This window comes from Carassius auratus, chromosome 1 (genome assembly GCF_003368295.1).
Source record: "Carassius auratus strain Wakin chromosome 1, ASM336829v1, whole genome shotgun sequence".
Taxonomy (NCBI): domain Eukaryota; kingdom Metazoa; phylum Chordata; class Actinopteri; order Cypriniformes; family Cyprinidae; genus Carassius; species Carassius auratus.
Window position 1 is genome coordinate 1,214,524 of NC_039243.1, and position 14,356 is coordinate 1,228,879.

A 14,356-nucleotide genomic window follows, 5' to 3' on the forward strand; every position below is an offset into this window, starting at 1 on the left:
TCTAGCATGATTAGCATGTCCCTAACATGAGTAGCAAGTGACTGGCATGTTTTTAGCATGTTTCTAGCAATGATTAGCATCCGACTACTGTCACTAGCATGTTTCGCAGCATGTAACTAGCATGTCACTAAGCTGATTAGCAAATGGCTATCATGTTGTTAGCATGTTTCTAGCATGATTAGCATGTCACTAGCATGTTGCTACAATGATTAACAAGTGACTAGCATGTTCCTAACATGATTAGCAAATTACTAGCATGTTGCTAGCATGGTTAACTAGTTACTAACATGTTGTTACCATGTTTCTTTCATGATTAGCATGTCACAAATGTTTCTAGCATGATTAGCATGTCACTAGCGTGTTTCTAGCATGATTAGCATGTTGCTAGCATGTTTCTAGCATGATTAGCATGTCACTAGCATGTTCCTAGCATTATTAGCAAGTGACTAGCATGTTGTTAGCATGATTAGAAAGTTACTAGCATGTTGTTTGCATGTTTCTAGCATGATTAGCATGCGACTAGCATGTCACTAGCTAATCATGCTAGGAACAACATGTTGTTACCATGATTAGCATGTTACTAGCATGTCATTAGCATGTTTCTAGCATGATTAGCATGCGAAAAATCTGGCGACTTTTTGGACAATCATTATTTAGTCTCTGAGACTCTCTGGTGCTGCCGCACAAGTGCGAGGTCTCTTTCCCAGCGTGAGCCTCTCTCTCTGAATCTGCTGTGTACAGCGAGCCCCGAGAGGAGCAGCACTTTCAGTAAAAAAAAAAAAGAAAGATATTCTGTTGCTTCTAACTCTATTTTTAGTATAGCCCACATCAGTCACAGCACAACCACTGACTTTATCGTATGTGTATTTGATTTCATTAGTGCAGATAATGTTTGAGAGCTGTTTATGTAGCCTTAATGGACCATGTTTCAGTCATTATAATATTCATTCTGTTGTCTGACAACAGAAAATTTAAATTTTGTAATAAAAACTGTTTTATTGAGAATTAAATTAAATGGCTGAATTATAGTGCAGTATGTGAGCAAAGGGAGGCAATACAATATGACGCACTTGTCATAAATATGCTAATTAGCGCATGCCGTCATCTAGACCATGTCCTCATGATTTATCTTTATGAATTAAAATGTTTCAAAACATCCCCCCCTCTGTTTTTTTCTTTCACAAATCACACCCTGGTGACGAGTCCTAGGATAGTAGTATGGTCAGCAAATTTGATGATGATGTTGGAGCTATGCTTAGCAGAGCAGTCATATGTGAACAGGGAGTACAAGAGAGGACTGAGTACACATCCCTGTGGGGCACCAGTGCTGAGTGTAAGTGAGGAGGATCTGTGATTGTCAATTCTAACCACCTGGGGTCTGCCAGTCAATGAAAGTCTATGGGATTTTATGATTTTTTTTTTTATTAATCTTTATGAAAACCATAAGCCCACTCAGTTTTTAAAGATACAGCAACTAACTTCAGATCAGTCTGAAGAGCTGGGCTGCGTTTGGAGTCTGTAGAGTTAAAGCTCTAGAAAGAGTAAGAGTTGAAAATTTTAGTCTCAGAAGAATAATAATAATACATTTAAATAATAGATCAGTAAGTTGGCTTTCTCAAGCCAACTAATGATCTTGGGAGGTCCAGTTACATTGTCCATCTCTTATGATAGCGTAAATTCTTCAAAATACTCAAAATGTGAATTGTTATTGCAATTTAAATAGTCTGTTCTCTATTATAATGTATTGTAAAATCTAATTTATTCCTGTTTTTGACACAACTGAATTCCATTACTCCAGTCATTTTTCAGTTTTGCATGATGCTTTAGAAAGCACGCGGGTGGCTCAGTCTTTCAGTGTTGTAGAGTTCTGTGCTGTCTTCAGTATCAGCCAAACATCTAACTGGACCACAGATCTGTCCTACTGCAGACAGATCCAAGCCTCCCACTGAAGACGCACACAGTCTGCAGAACGTTGAATAGTAATTTATTCAATCACTAAATGTTCACTTTATTCCTTTCTAAGATCATACTCAAGAAGAGTCAGCTTCTTTAGTAACTGTGTTAAGAGAAGTGCAATCTAAACTTTATCAATGTGTCACACACATAAGCAGCTTAGTCTTTCGGTTTTCAAGTGTTCTGTTGACATCATCATCAATAATCATTTTTTCTAATAAATCCAAACTGTTAATGTTAATTTACAGCTGCTATATACAACAGTATACGTCCAGCCACTAGGAAACTTAACATGCTAAAAGTGCTACTAAAAACATATTCTCAATAAATGACTGTAGAACTGATTCACCAACAACTGTGTGTGTCTCAGATAGCCACAAGGTGTCCCTGTTACCACAGAACTCTCTGACACTGGTATGGGAAAAAGCATTAAAAATTTGAAGTAAGGATTTAGAAGAAAGGATCTGGTTCTAGTCCAGCATAGTATGTAATCTTATGCCAAGTATGCTATTAACATGACAAGACAACTTTCATTTTCAGAGACAAAAATCTCTTAATCACCGACCACTGCCGGATAAACTTCAGATTAGACAGGATAAAGTCATTTGCATAAAAGGATTACTCTATAATCAGAGTTGAATTTGTGGCATCATGTGACCTCACTGTAGATTTACTGATCAGAACAGCACCTCATACATATACTGAAATCATTCAGAAAGTGACTTCAGGTGAAGGTAAAAGTAGCTGTTTGCTTCCAAGCATGTATCAGCGTCTCAATCTATTATTGTTGTACAGTATCACAATTTTTGCTGTATTTTTTTATCAAACAATTGTGACCTTGCTGAGACTAAAAAAAAAAAAAGAAATAAAATAAAATCTTACTGGTGTCCAAAACTTTTGAATGGTAGTGTAAATTATATCATAAGATTTATGCTTGGGGAAAAAAAGCACACGTTTTGTCCAGTTTAAAACCGTCAGCATGAATCTGGTTACCATATAAAGTAATATTTACCTGTTTGGAATATCTTTTGGAATTTCCATGTCCAGAGACTTCAGGTGAAGGATCTTGATGCTATCTGCCATCCCATCGGCTGAGAACACCTCGCATGCCAGCTCATACATTGTCTTTGACAGCTCACAAGCCCTCAGCAATGCCTGCGTCAAACCACACTCACTATATATCAACTCAAACAGATGTTTGTTAAATAACAATGTTATGTAATAAGCCTGTGAAAAATCTCACCCGAGGATGCCCGTGCCAGTTCATATATACAGAATGGAGCTGTATCTTCCCTCAAAATATTTTTTATAGCCAACTAGTGTTTGTGGTTCCGACCCATGATCATTAAGAAATGCCAGCGTTCCATCAACCAGTTGGCAACACAGTAAAGGCTCTCCTTCGCCTCTGGGAAGTCTGGTCGAAGTTAAAGGGCTTTGTAAAAATGGCCTGCAGCGTCATCTCGAAATAAGAGAAACCAACTTAAATGACTCCAGATCTTTTGGGTTAACATTCAGATGTTTGGGTTCAGTACAGTATGTATATTTCAAATAAACTTTAATTTATATTTTAAACTTTCTTTCTATTCATCAAAAAAAAAAAAAAAAAAAAAAATCCTCATTTGACACTTAAGGCTGGAGTAATGACTAGTGAAAATTCAGCTTTGCAATCAATGGAATAAATTGAATGTGTGTGATATATATATATATATATATATATATATATATATATATATATATATATATATATATATATATATATATATAAACAGCTATTTTAATTTGTAATAATATTTCAAAATATTACTGTTTTTACTGTATTTTCATCAAATAAATGCAGCCTTGGTCAGCAGAAGAGAATTATTTTAAAAGTATGAAAATATATTAGCAACCCTACACTTTAAACTATAGTGCATACATTATATTTTATTATCTCTGTAAGATGAACACAACTTTGTTATTTTACACAGATTAAACCAGCAAATAACAGATCAAAGAAGGAAAAAAAGAAAGAGTTGAAACCTGAACAGATGCTCTCACATGCTGTTCACTATAACCTCATCCACTGGAAACAACTCCAAAGCTTGTTCATTGCAATCAAAGAGTTCCTGGATATGTCCAAGAGAGTACAGCTCATCAGCCCATCTAAACAGAGTGAACCTAAAGTATCCTATCAGTTCAAAACACACACATTTACAATAAGGTTCTTAAACTAAATCAACTTCACCACACTGGTGCAGTAAACAGACTGATGAACATTAAGGAAGCATGAGGAGGCTTACATTTGCAAAGTCTTACAGAGCCAACTGAGAGTGAACAAAATGAGTAAATGAGTAAATGAGTACTTTCCAATGATCTTGACACCAGCTCATTTCTTGCAGCATCTCCTCTGAGCTCATCTGTGATGCCTCATCCTCTTGGGTCTTGTAGTGGCATTAGGCATCTTTTCTGTGTATGACAGAACTGGTCATGTACTGTATCACAAGCTTAAGTTGTGAAATGTTCAAATATAACAATACAAAAAAATTATTTATTGTGAAATGTAACATGTTTCAACTTATTTCAGTTGTATACATAGTATAAATCTGGATAGAAGCTGTTTATTTAATTAATATAATTATATATATATATATATATATATATATATATATATATATATATATATATATATATATATATATATATATATATATATATAATTATTAAGTATTATTTATTTATATTTAACCCATCAAACCTTTTAGTTAAAAAAATGCACGCACTAGATATAGCAAACGTGGTTTAAAAAAGGTGATAAGAAATGTATAAATTTTCTAATATAAGAATAACATCATTGAACATTACATAGTTTTCCTCCACATAAATAAGAAATCACAATAATTACATGCTGCTGTTTAATATGCATATTTAATTTAACAATTTCAGCATTATTAGTTTGTAAAATGTAAAATCTTTGGATTGAAGCTGGTTGATTTAAGGTTGTATGTACCTATCTATGGTTTGTTAAGTTGAGATCACTGGACTGTGTGTGTATTTAATTATTTCCCTGTTGACTCCTCCAGTCTGTCTCTATCATTAAACCACAACTGCGCCTTAAAAAATTGTCTCTGTGTGTGTATGTTTTGTTTTATCCCCATATTTATAAACTACTTTCGAGCAGCTCTGCGCCCTCTTGTGCTTGCAGAATCAGGCGGACGGAAACAACATCCGCTATTTTAGAGTTCCACATAAGATTTAAACACACTGTTCACAGATCTATAACTATTATTGCATCCATGGAGTATATCGCGACAAAAAAAAAAAAAAAAATTCTGATACTTATGCCGAATGATTTATACAGCTGGAAGAGAAGTAAATATCCATAAAAAAACTTCCCACTTACCCCCAAAGTATTCCCCCCAATATTCCGGCTTTCCAGAGCCAAGCGTGATGACGTCATGGCTGAAAAAAGCACGCGGGAGGAGACGGAGACTGGCGCTCGACTGTCATTCGCGGACAAGAAAACCTGACTGGACGTTATTACCTCTATTTCAATACATATCCGTGTAGTGTAGAGCTGTTTTGTCATATTTTGCGAGAGTTTAAACCAGGGACATACTTAATTTACCCGGACTCAAGGTTAACGATACTCGTGCGACTTGGAAAGAGTTTTATTCCCACGACAACTACCGACGCGTTTGCTCTCTCTAAAATATACGAGGCAACTTAGCTGTCCGTTCCTTTTTAACTTTGTTTCTATATCGACCAGTTTCTATTCATTCGCTGGTCGCTTTCTAAAGGGATTTAAACGCTAGCTAGTCCAGTCAAACATGGGTTTGCACCCGTTGGAGTTCAGTGAGTCTTACCTGGACAGTCCTGCCTTCAGGGAGAAGATCAAAGCTCATGAAGCAGAGCTGGACAAAACCGGCAGGTTTATCAAAGAGCTTTATAAAGATGGGAAGAATCTCATCAATGCCACAAAACGTAAGTGCCATGTCATTTTATATCTGCTTTTAAACCTATTGTGTGAATAATTGCGCTTTACGTGAAGATAAAGCTTGTCATTCAGTCAACATGATCCGGTCAATGCAAAAGTCTGATCATATAAAAGCAACCCCAAACAGTCGTTTTTTTTTTTCCATGTCATTCCTATTTACACTTTTCCCCGAGACCTTGCTAGAGTAGTTTTGCTGGTCTCGAGAGAGTAACATGGCTCATTTGGTGTAGCTTGCGTGGCATAACAATTGCTCACCTCATCCAGTTTTGGGATTATGATTTACCTGAACTGTGTGCAAATCATCAGGTGTCCTACAAGTTTTTGGGGGGGTCTGTTTACATCAGGGTTTTTGGAGCACTTATGCTAAATTGTATTATGTATTTATTTTTTGAAAGGCCTATTTTCTCAGTTCATACATCAGCAGTTGCATTTTCATTTGTGGCTTATCACCTCTTTCATGTGACCCTCACTCGCACCTCAACGTGTAAAGTTTTATTTTAAACATTTCATTGCCCTTTCCATTATGCTTTTTTTCATTTTCTGCATTTTTCCTATTGTTCAGGACAGGGCAGAACAAATTGGCTAAAAATAACACTTGCATATTATGCCTGGGATGTTCAGACCTTTTTTGGATCTGTTTCAATTATTAGCATCTGCAGTGTCTTGGTAGACTACTCTTTAATATGAGCGTTTATTCAGAAACCAGGGCATGTTTGTGCAAATTAAAATGGAAGACCAAATGTTTTTAGGTGCTGGAGGGTTTTATGCTGAAAAAAAAATTTTTTGGGGACAAAAAAAAAAAGTTTGTTTTAGTTTGTGGTTTGTTCCTCTTTTACTTTTCAGCCTTGTGTGTGATGCGTTAATAGTGTCACAACTTCTAAATACTGCTAAATATGGCTAAATGAAGATGTGCAGGACAGCAGGCTCATGGTAAAGCCCACAGAACCTCTGCACACATAATAACGATGGCTTGGCAAGGCTTAATTTCACTTGGCTTAACACATAGGAAAAAACATAAAGTAATTACCAATAATAGCATACATAATTGGTGAACCGAATATTTGCAGGCCCTTATGATGATCCTCATGGGTTTCCCACAGGAATAAAATAAATAAGCAAAAAACTTTGTCCTTTTTTTTTTAAGTAGTTTTGGAATTAGTCTGTTCATTCAATTTAGAATGTACACGTTATGCTACAGACAGATAAATTACTTCCTCTTGACATTTAGCAAGTTTTGTGTCCATGGTAATTTTTGCAGTTAATGCTGCATTTTTAATACTACTACTACTACTACAAATAATAATAATAAATATTAATATTCATTTGATTTGTGACTGCTAAAAGTGTCAACTTAAATTGCACTTAATTAAAAAAAAAATTCTTAACCTGTTAACCCCATTATGGGAGTCACAGCTGAAAGTTTCCTACCTAATTGCAACAGTTCCTTACTTCCGTGTGTTACACACATAAATTTGGTGTCTTTGGAAAGAAAACCCTTTGGCCTTTACTGTCCATCATCCAGAGTTGATAATGATCAAAAAGATTTAAAGTTAAATGGTTCTTTCACACCTGCCTCATTTAGTTCGGTTGAATCGTACCAGAGTTCGTTTCCCCCTTTGGTGCGGTTCGTTTGGGCAGGTGTGAAAGCAGCAATCGCACTCGGGTGCGCACCCATAGCTGACCAAACAAACGTGCGGATGTGCGGAGCCTCATAGAAATTTGGTCAGACAACCATGAGCATGTCAGAGTTAAGAAGAATTAATGCATGCCTCCACTTGAAGTTATGAGCGATGCCCGCTCGCTGTTCTAATGCAGTGCATTAGAACGTTGTTTTCAAGCCGCATCCGCGCTTCATTATAGAAATGTATTGTTTGCATATTGTGGTGTATACAAACAATGTACTAGATTATGGCCAGGGACAAAACCAGCCCGCGCAGTCGTCTCTCCATAGTTGTTATTGTCTCCGTGTTGTTTGCAGTTTAGGAAATACGTCATGGCCAATGAGTGATGTGGATGTTGTCATGTGACTGCATTTTGGTTCGTTTCAACTGGTTCGGACCAAAGCGATCAGTGTGGTGTGAAAAGGAACCAAAAAAAGCTACAAAATGCTACAATGTATAATTGTTTGCCCTTTGTTCGGACCAAATGAACCGGACTAGAGATGTGAAAGCACCCATAGACACTGAAGTGCCTTGAAAACAATTGTTACAACACGTGCAAGCATAGAGAGTTCAGTGCGTGGGTGTCCAGGTGCGGGTTAACAGCAAATCCCATTTATATAGAAATTTATTATCTGTAATATCTTATTTAAAAACAGATACATAGATTTAAGTAATAAAAATGTTTGACTTTTCATAGCAGCTACATTTTGAAGATATAACAGCTAAACATACTTGTTACATTCTATGGCAATCAATATTTCTATTGGTGGAGCTCGAATGGAGGTGTATATGTCTGATCACTCAGTATATGTCTGTAATTATTGTAGCAGTCAGTAATCTGTAAATAGAGAAGCTAGTCTGAGCATTGAAAGTCTTTGTTCATGGTTTCACTTTTAAAATCTAAACTACACTGTTGGGATCATTAGTAAGAGGAAACAATTGACATTTTAGGTCCTATCCCAAATGACTCATTTTCTTCAAGTCCACAATTTAGTGACAATGCTGGCAGAAGTTTTGTTGTTGTTGTTTTGGATTCAATCCCCATTGGTTTCATCCATACGAATACTTGTGGCATAGTTACTAAGTAATTGTCCCTACTACGTAATAAATCATGATGAAAGTATGTTAAGAGAATACACAAACGAATTAATAATGCGCTCCAAAAGCAGTTTATTCATGAAAAATACTTGAGAAATACATTATTTCATCATAACTCTGACTGCGAGTATGCAAAGATGTATGTTGTTGATAGAAAAGAGGTTCATGATTTAAAGGGATAGTTCACCCAAATATTAAAATTATGTCATTAATAACTCACCCTCATGTCGTTCCAAACCCGTTACACCTCCGTTCATCTTCGGGACACAGTTTAAGATATTTAAGATTTAGTCCGAGAGCTTTCTGTCCCTCCATTGAAACCTATGTACGGTATGCTGTCCATGTCCAGAAAGGTAATAAAAACATCGTCAAAGTAGTCCATGTGACATCAGGGGGTCAGTTAGAATTTTTTGAAGCATCGAAAATACATTTTGGTCCAAAAATAAGAAAAACTACGACTTTATTCACCATTGTCTTCTCTTCCGTGTCTGTTGTGAGTGAGTTCAAAACAAAGCAGTTTAGTGAAATCCGGTTCGCGAACTAATCAATCGATGTAACGATGTAACATTTGAAACGGTGAACTGAAGATGAACACCGACCTGAGCACGATAACGAATGAAAGATTGACTCGTTCTCAAGTCAAGAACCGGTTGCATCGGTTCATTTTGGGGAAACTAACCATTTACCACATATGGGTCACAATCCTTCTGGTAGCCTATAGTGTGAAAGCACCTTCAGTTAACACATTTTCTTTGGTTGGTCACTGTGAATAAAGTGAGCATTAGCAAGCTTGCAAATTAGACCTGCTTTCACTTTAGGTGGAAGGGCCTGAATGACCTGATGACCTGAATGATCGCAACACAACTGTGTTATTGAAAATGTATTTGAGCTGCTATGGCCATAATTCAGAATTATTGCATACCACGGAATTAGGTATTTCAGTATTAGTGTTGGTCACCTTATTGGCCAAATGACATTTATATAAAAAAAAAATTCTTATAATTTGTTGGCAAAAAAAATAAAAATAACATGACAAGTATTTTGGCAAAACAGAATATAACACAAACAGTTGGCCACATGTAAGCAGAGCTTTGCTTGGCTTGCATACATGCTTCAATTCACTTTTCCACTGACATTTGACTTTCTGAAGCAGGCAGTGTCCAGAGCATTCCATAATGTTGTAGTGATTGGCTTTGCCCCAGTGGTTACTGCTCAGTAGACTTCAACAATATGGTCTCTGTGCAGTGACCTAGGAACAGTTTATAGAAAAAATGCTGCAGAGAATAAATTGGGATGCTGATGGGAATTAATCCATCAAACTTAAAAAAGCTAAAGCCCTGCATACCCTTTCAGAAAGAGTTTCACAATAGGAAGGAGCCTAGTATCATACTTTTAAGTGACTTTCAAGTGTCATCTTCTGCAGAATTGGCTGTGTCCCCGAGGCAAATAACTATGAACGGGTTCAGTTCTTCTGCCTGTGCTTGTTTTTCTTGTGGTTTTGAAATCACTGAATTATTTGTGCTAAAATTCATAAGTATTTCATAATGGCATTTCAAATGGCATTTCAAAAGCTTTGAATCTTTGTTTCTTCTTTCTATTGGCAGCAATAGAAGCAGAGCTTGTTTTTAAAGTGATAGTTCACCCATTCACCCCAAAAAAAAAAAAAAAAAATCTTCAATATCTTTTTTTAAAATAAAAGCCGAGAGATTTGTCACTTCATTGAAAGTCCATGCAATCAAAACTTTTAAAACTGAAATAATTCATAAAGCCATTGTAAAATTAATAGTATGAGTAAATATGAATCAAGCAGTTTAATCCAAGGCTTCTGAAGAGACCCAGTCACCTCACATAGTGATAAGATTTAATTTTAAAGGCTTTCTTTTTTCTTATTTTTTCTTTCTTTTTTTTTACATAGAGCACATCAAGTGTAGTCAGTGGTAGCTCAACCATACTTGCTCGATGCACAATAACGCAATTGGTTCTTGCTGAAACTCTTGCTTGCATGACATAGGAAAACAAGCCTCATAAGGTTTTGTGCTTCATGCATTGCAAGCATAATTGATCTTTAGCATATTTAATATGCTCTATCTATATGTGTTGATCAATGTTTTTATGTGAGTAAAAGCTTAAATGAAATCTATTCATCATGTAAAGTAATTGTCTCTACAGAAAACTTTCAAACTTTTGTGTTGGCACATTCTCAGTATTTTTTACTCATTTATTTTATTGTAACAAGAATCCAAAGACTAATCTACAGTAGTCTGCAACTAGGGAAGTTTTACTATAACTCGAGCTCTAATGCCAGATTTTTCCAGCTTTTGGAAGACTGGGAGGATGTATTTGCCATGGAATCCTTGATTCAGAGGGACGTGTGACAAGCAGTCTGTCAGCTGCTGTGGAACAGGAATCCCTCAGCGAATGAGAAGGACTCAGAGGATGTGCTCCTGTTTTTGTCCATTTCCTCTGCAGAGCAGCCAGTCTTTGTCACACAACCTTTTGACTTGTCCTCGTATCCTCCCTTCTCCCTAGAGAAGATGTGATCCTTGTTTGTCTATATCCATAGGAAACACAGTTTTGTATCCACAGCCAATAGATGCCTTTACAATAATGGGGGCAAAATACATGCATCAGCTTCTGCAGGATTTGTTTTTGCTCTGCTGAAACTTTCAAATTATTTTCACATTTTAGGATACTGGAGGCAAAAAGCTGTATACTGGTGTGTTCAAAGCAAAACAAATAAAATGTATAGTCTTTGCTCTCTGCATGACATGTTTTACGTTTTATAAGCATCTGTGCATGTTCTCAACAGTCTCCCAGTAATCTAAAAAATGCGATGTCTGTCAACATTGTCATAATATTTAATTAAAAATTAAAGTGGATATGAGATCATGGAAATGGAAGGTTTACTTTTTCAGGAGAAGAAATGAAAGTAAGTGAAATGGGCTTCATGTGTTGTGTAGATGCTTCTATGCCATTCTGCAGAGAACACTAAGTTTTACTGTTTGTGTTTAGGCAACATCCTCACCACGAGCTCATAGGCAGGTATTTTTAATAAATAAAAACCATGATGATAGTGATGTACAGTCCATGGGTTGTTCTGTCTCAAAGTCTCATTTCTGTTTTTTCATGTTTTCCAGAATATTTTGTTTGTTGGAAACCTTTTTGGAAAGGCATTGTTTAAGTCTTTTGTTGGCTGAATGACCAACAGCTTGGTGCACAACAGTACATATCAAAGACTGAACATTTCCATAAACATAAAATTAAAGGTACAGTACGCACAAAAATAAATATTGTTAACTTCATGTTGCTTCAAACCCATAAGACTTGCCTTCATTTTCAAACACAAAGGTTGGTTTCTGAGGCAAAACAAATAAAAAATAATAAATGTGGAGTTATTCCTTATTTAATTTACTTACAACCTTCTCCCAAACTGTTATGTCAGCTAGAAAACTAGATTTCTTGAGGACTTATCGCTCTCAAGTGAGTATTCAAAACAAAAGAGGACTTTGTTCAGCATGTAGACATGTTTTAGGCCAGTGGTATTCCACAGGAATGATGGTATCTCTTACACATTCATGGAATTATAGCTGAAACTAAGCCCAGAGGGTTGAGGATGATGTCATGCATTTCTAAAAAATTATGTGTGCTTAATAAACTTTAGGTTTAAGCTAAAAAAAGGCAGAGAGGAAAAGAAAGAAAGGGTGACTGAGAGAAAGAGAGGAGGAAGAAGAGATGTCTGGAAAAGTTTAGTCAGAGGAACAGGAAACATCAGACTAGGAGACGAGCATGTAAACACAGTCCTGCTCGTAATTTAGTTTGATGGTTAACTGTGCCCTCAGTGTCACATCAGAAGATGCATGTCTTTAGAAAAAGCTTGTTTATTTTCATATAAATTATTTTATGCTGTTGCTTCAAACGATGGTATAAACATCATTCAGTGTAAACTGTGGTAATCGTAATTAATAATCACAATTACAATTTCAAGGGAATAATCGTTATGATTTTTTTGTCATAATATCAAAATATATATCCGCTTATATCAGAACCATTGTTAAGTAGCGGTGGGAGATACTACCAAAATGATAATGATGTATGTGCCTCGATATAGCGATTTTTATTTTATTTTTGTTATTAAAATTAAGAAAAAGATGCTAATTACAAGCACAACAGAACAAATTAATATTTAATAAACTTTTAATTTATTCAGCTACAGTATGGCTAGGTTTATTAAACATGTAGCGTATTTTCCGGACTATAAGTCACACTTTTTTTCATAGTTTGGCTGGTCCTGCGACTTATAGTCAGGTGCGACTTATTTATCAAAATTAATTTGACATGAACTAAGAGACATGAACCAAGAGAAAAAAATACCGTCTCCAGCCGTGAGAGGGCGCTCTATGCTGCTCGGTGCTCATGTAGTCTACACTGAGCATCGTAGAGCGCCCTCACGCGGCTGTAGACGTAATGTAATGTTTTCTCTTGGATCTTGGTTCTAAATGTATGTGACTTATAGCCCAGTACGACTTATATATGTTTGTTTCCTCTTCATGAAGTATTTTTGGACTGATGCGACTTATACTCAGGTGCGACTTATAGTCCAAAAGATACGGTAGTAAGAAATATTACAGAAACTGAGTATTATTAAAGTGTATTAATTAGGGATGTCAACGATTAATCGATGATCGATTAATTGTCGATAAGAGATGCAATCGATTAAGGCTATCGATGGTCGGTTAACCGATTCAATGTTGGGCTGCGTGCGGCTCATGCGCACTCAACACGTGCGAGCGGCTGTGAGTGACGGTGACGATATATAAAAGCATCATCATTCATTCACAATGTACAAATTAAGCTTTTAATGTGATTTAAACTTTAAAGTACATTAAAATAGAAACAACATAAAAGTTCTTCAACATTAAATGCAATAGAAATGTAGTTACTAATCATTTCATCAGATAACTGTTTTATATCGTGCGCTTTGCAGGGCTGCGGGACACAGTGACAGGACAGATAGTCTATTCATTCCTACAACTTGTTAATTCATTCCTACGAATTATTAATGTGGCAATTGTCCATGTTTCATTAATTTTGTTCCCTAAATAACCCATGATTTAAGTGAAATAAGGGAACAAATTAATAAATCGAATGAATTCTTAATTCATGAAATCTTTAATTTCCCTTCCCATGTTTACCACAGTAAGAGATGCGAAAACAGTTATTAAAAGCGAAAGATAATAAAATAAACCTGGGAAATTAGAGGGTTAGACTATGAAGATTTAGGAAAAGAAACGATGCCTAAATATAGCCTACTGAATTTGTGGAAATTCGTGACCAACCGGCAAACCAGAACAAAGCCGCGTAAATGAAGACTATGGGGTCCAAAAGCATGGTCGCGATCTAACATTTTCCAGTTAACCTATTATTCCTCTAATAAACAAAGCTTTTATACCACACTTGTCATAATCAGATCTTATCATTTCTAAATAAATAATTGCTGGATTCAAAACAGCGATTAATAGGCGCTGTGACTGACACATTCCTGGAGCATTCACTGCTGTCACTAAACGGTGACGCCGAGCATCGTTCACAAGTTTCTGCATGGACCTGACTAGGGCACAGGTTCTAAGCCCTGGGACAAAATGGGATGCTTTAAGGAAAATGTATAGCCTAC

General features: G+C 36.1%; 1 protein-coding gene across 1 annotated transcript in view; it reads left to right on the forward strand.

Moving 5' to 3' along the window:
• The first annotated feature begins 5,759 nt into the window (after positions 1-5,759).
• Positions 5,760-14,356, forward strand: part of LOC113111590 (rho GTPase-activating protein 10-like) — a 57,003-nt gene continuing 48,406 nt past the window's right edge. Inside the window, exon 1 of the mRNA XM_026276527.1 lies at positions 5,760-5,913. Coding sequence (XP_026132312.1) covers positions 5,760-5,913 — 154 coding nt within the window. The remainder of the gene's footprint in view (positions 5,914-14,356) is intronic.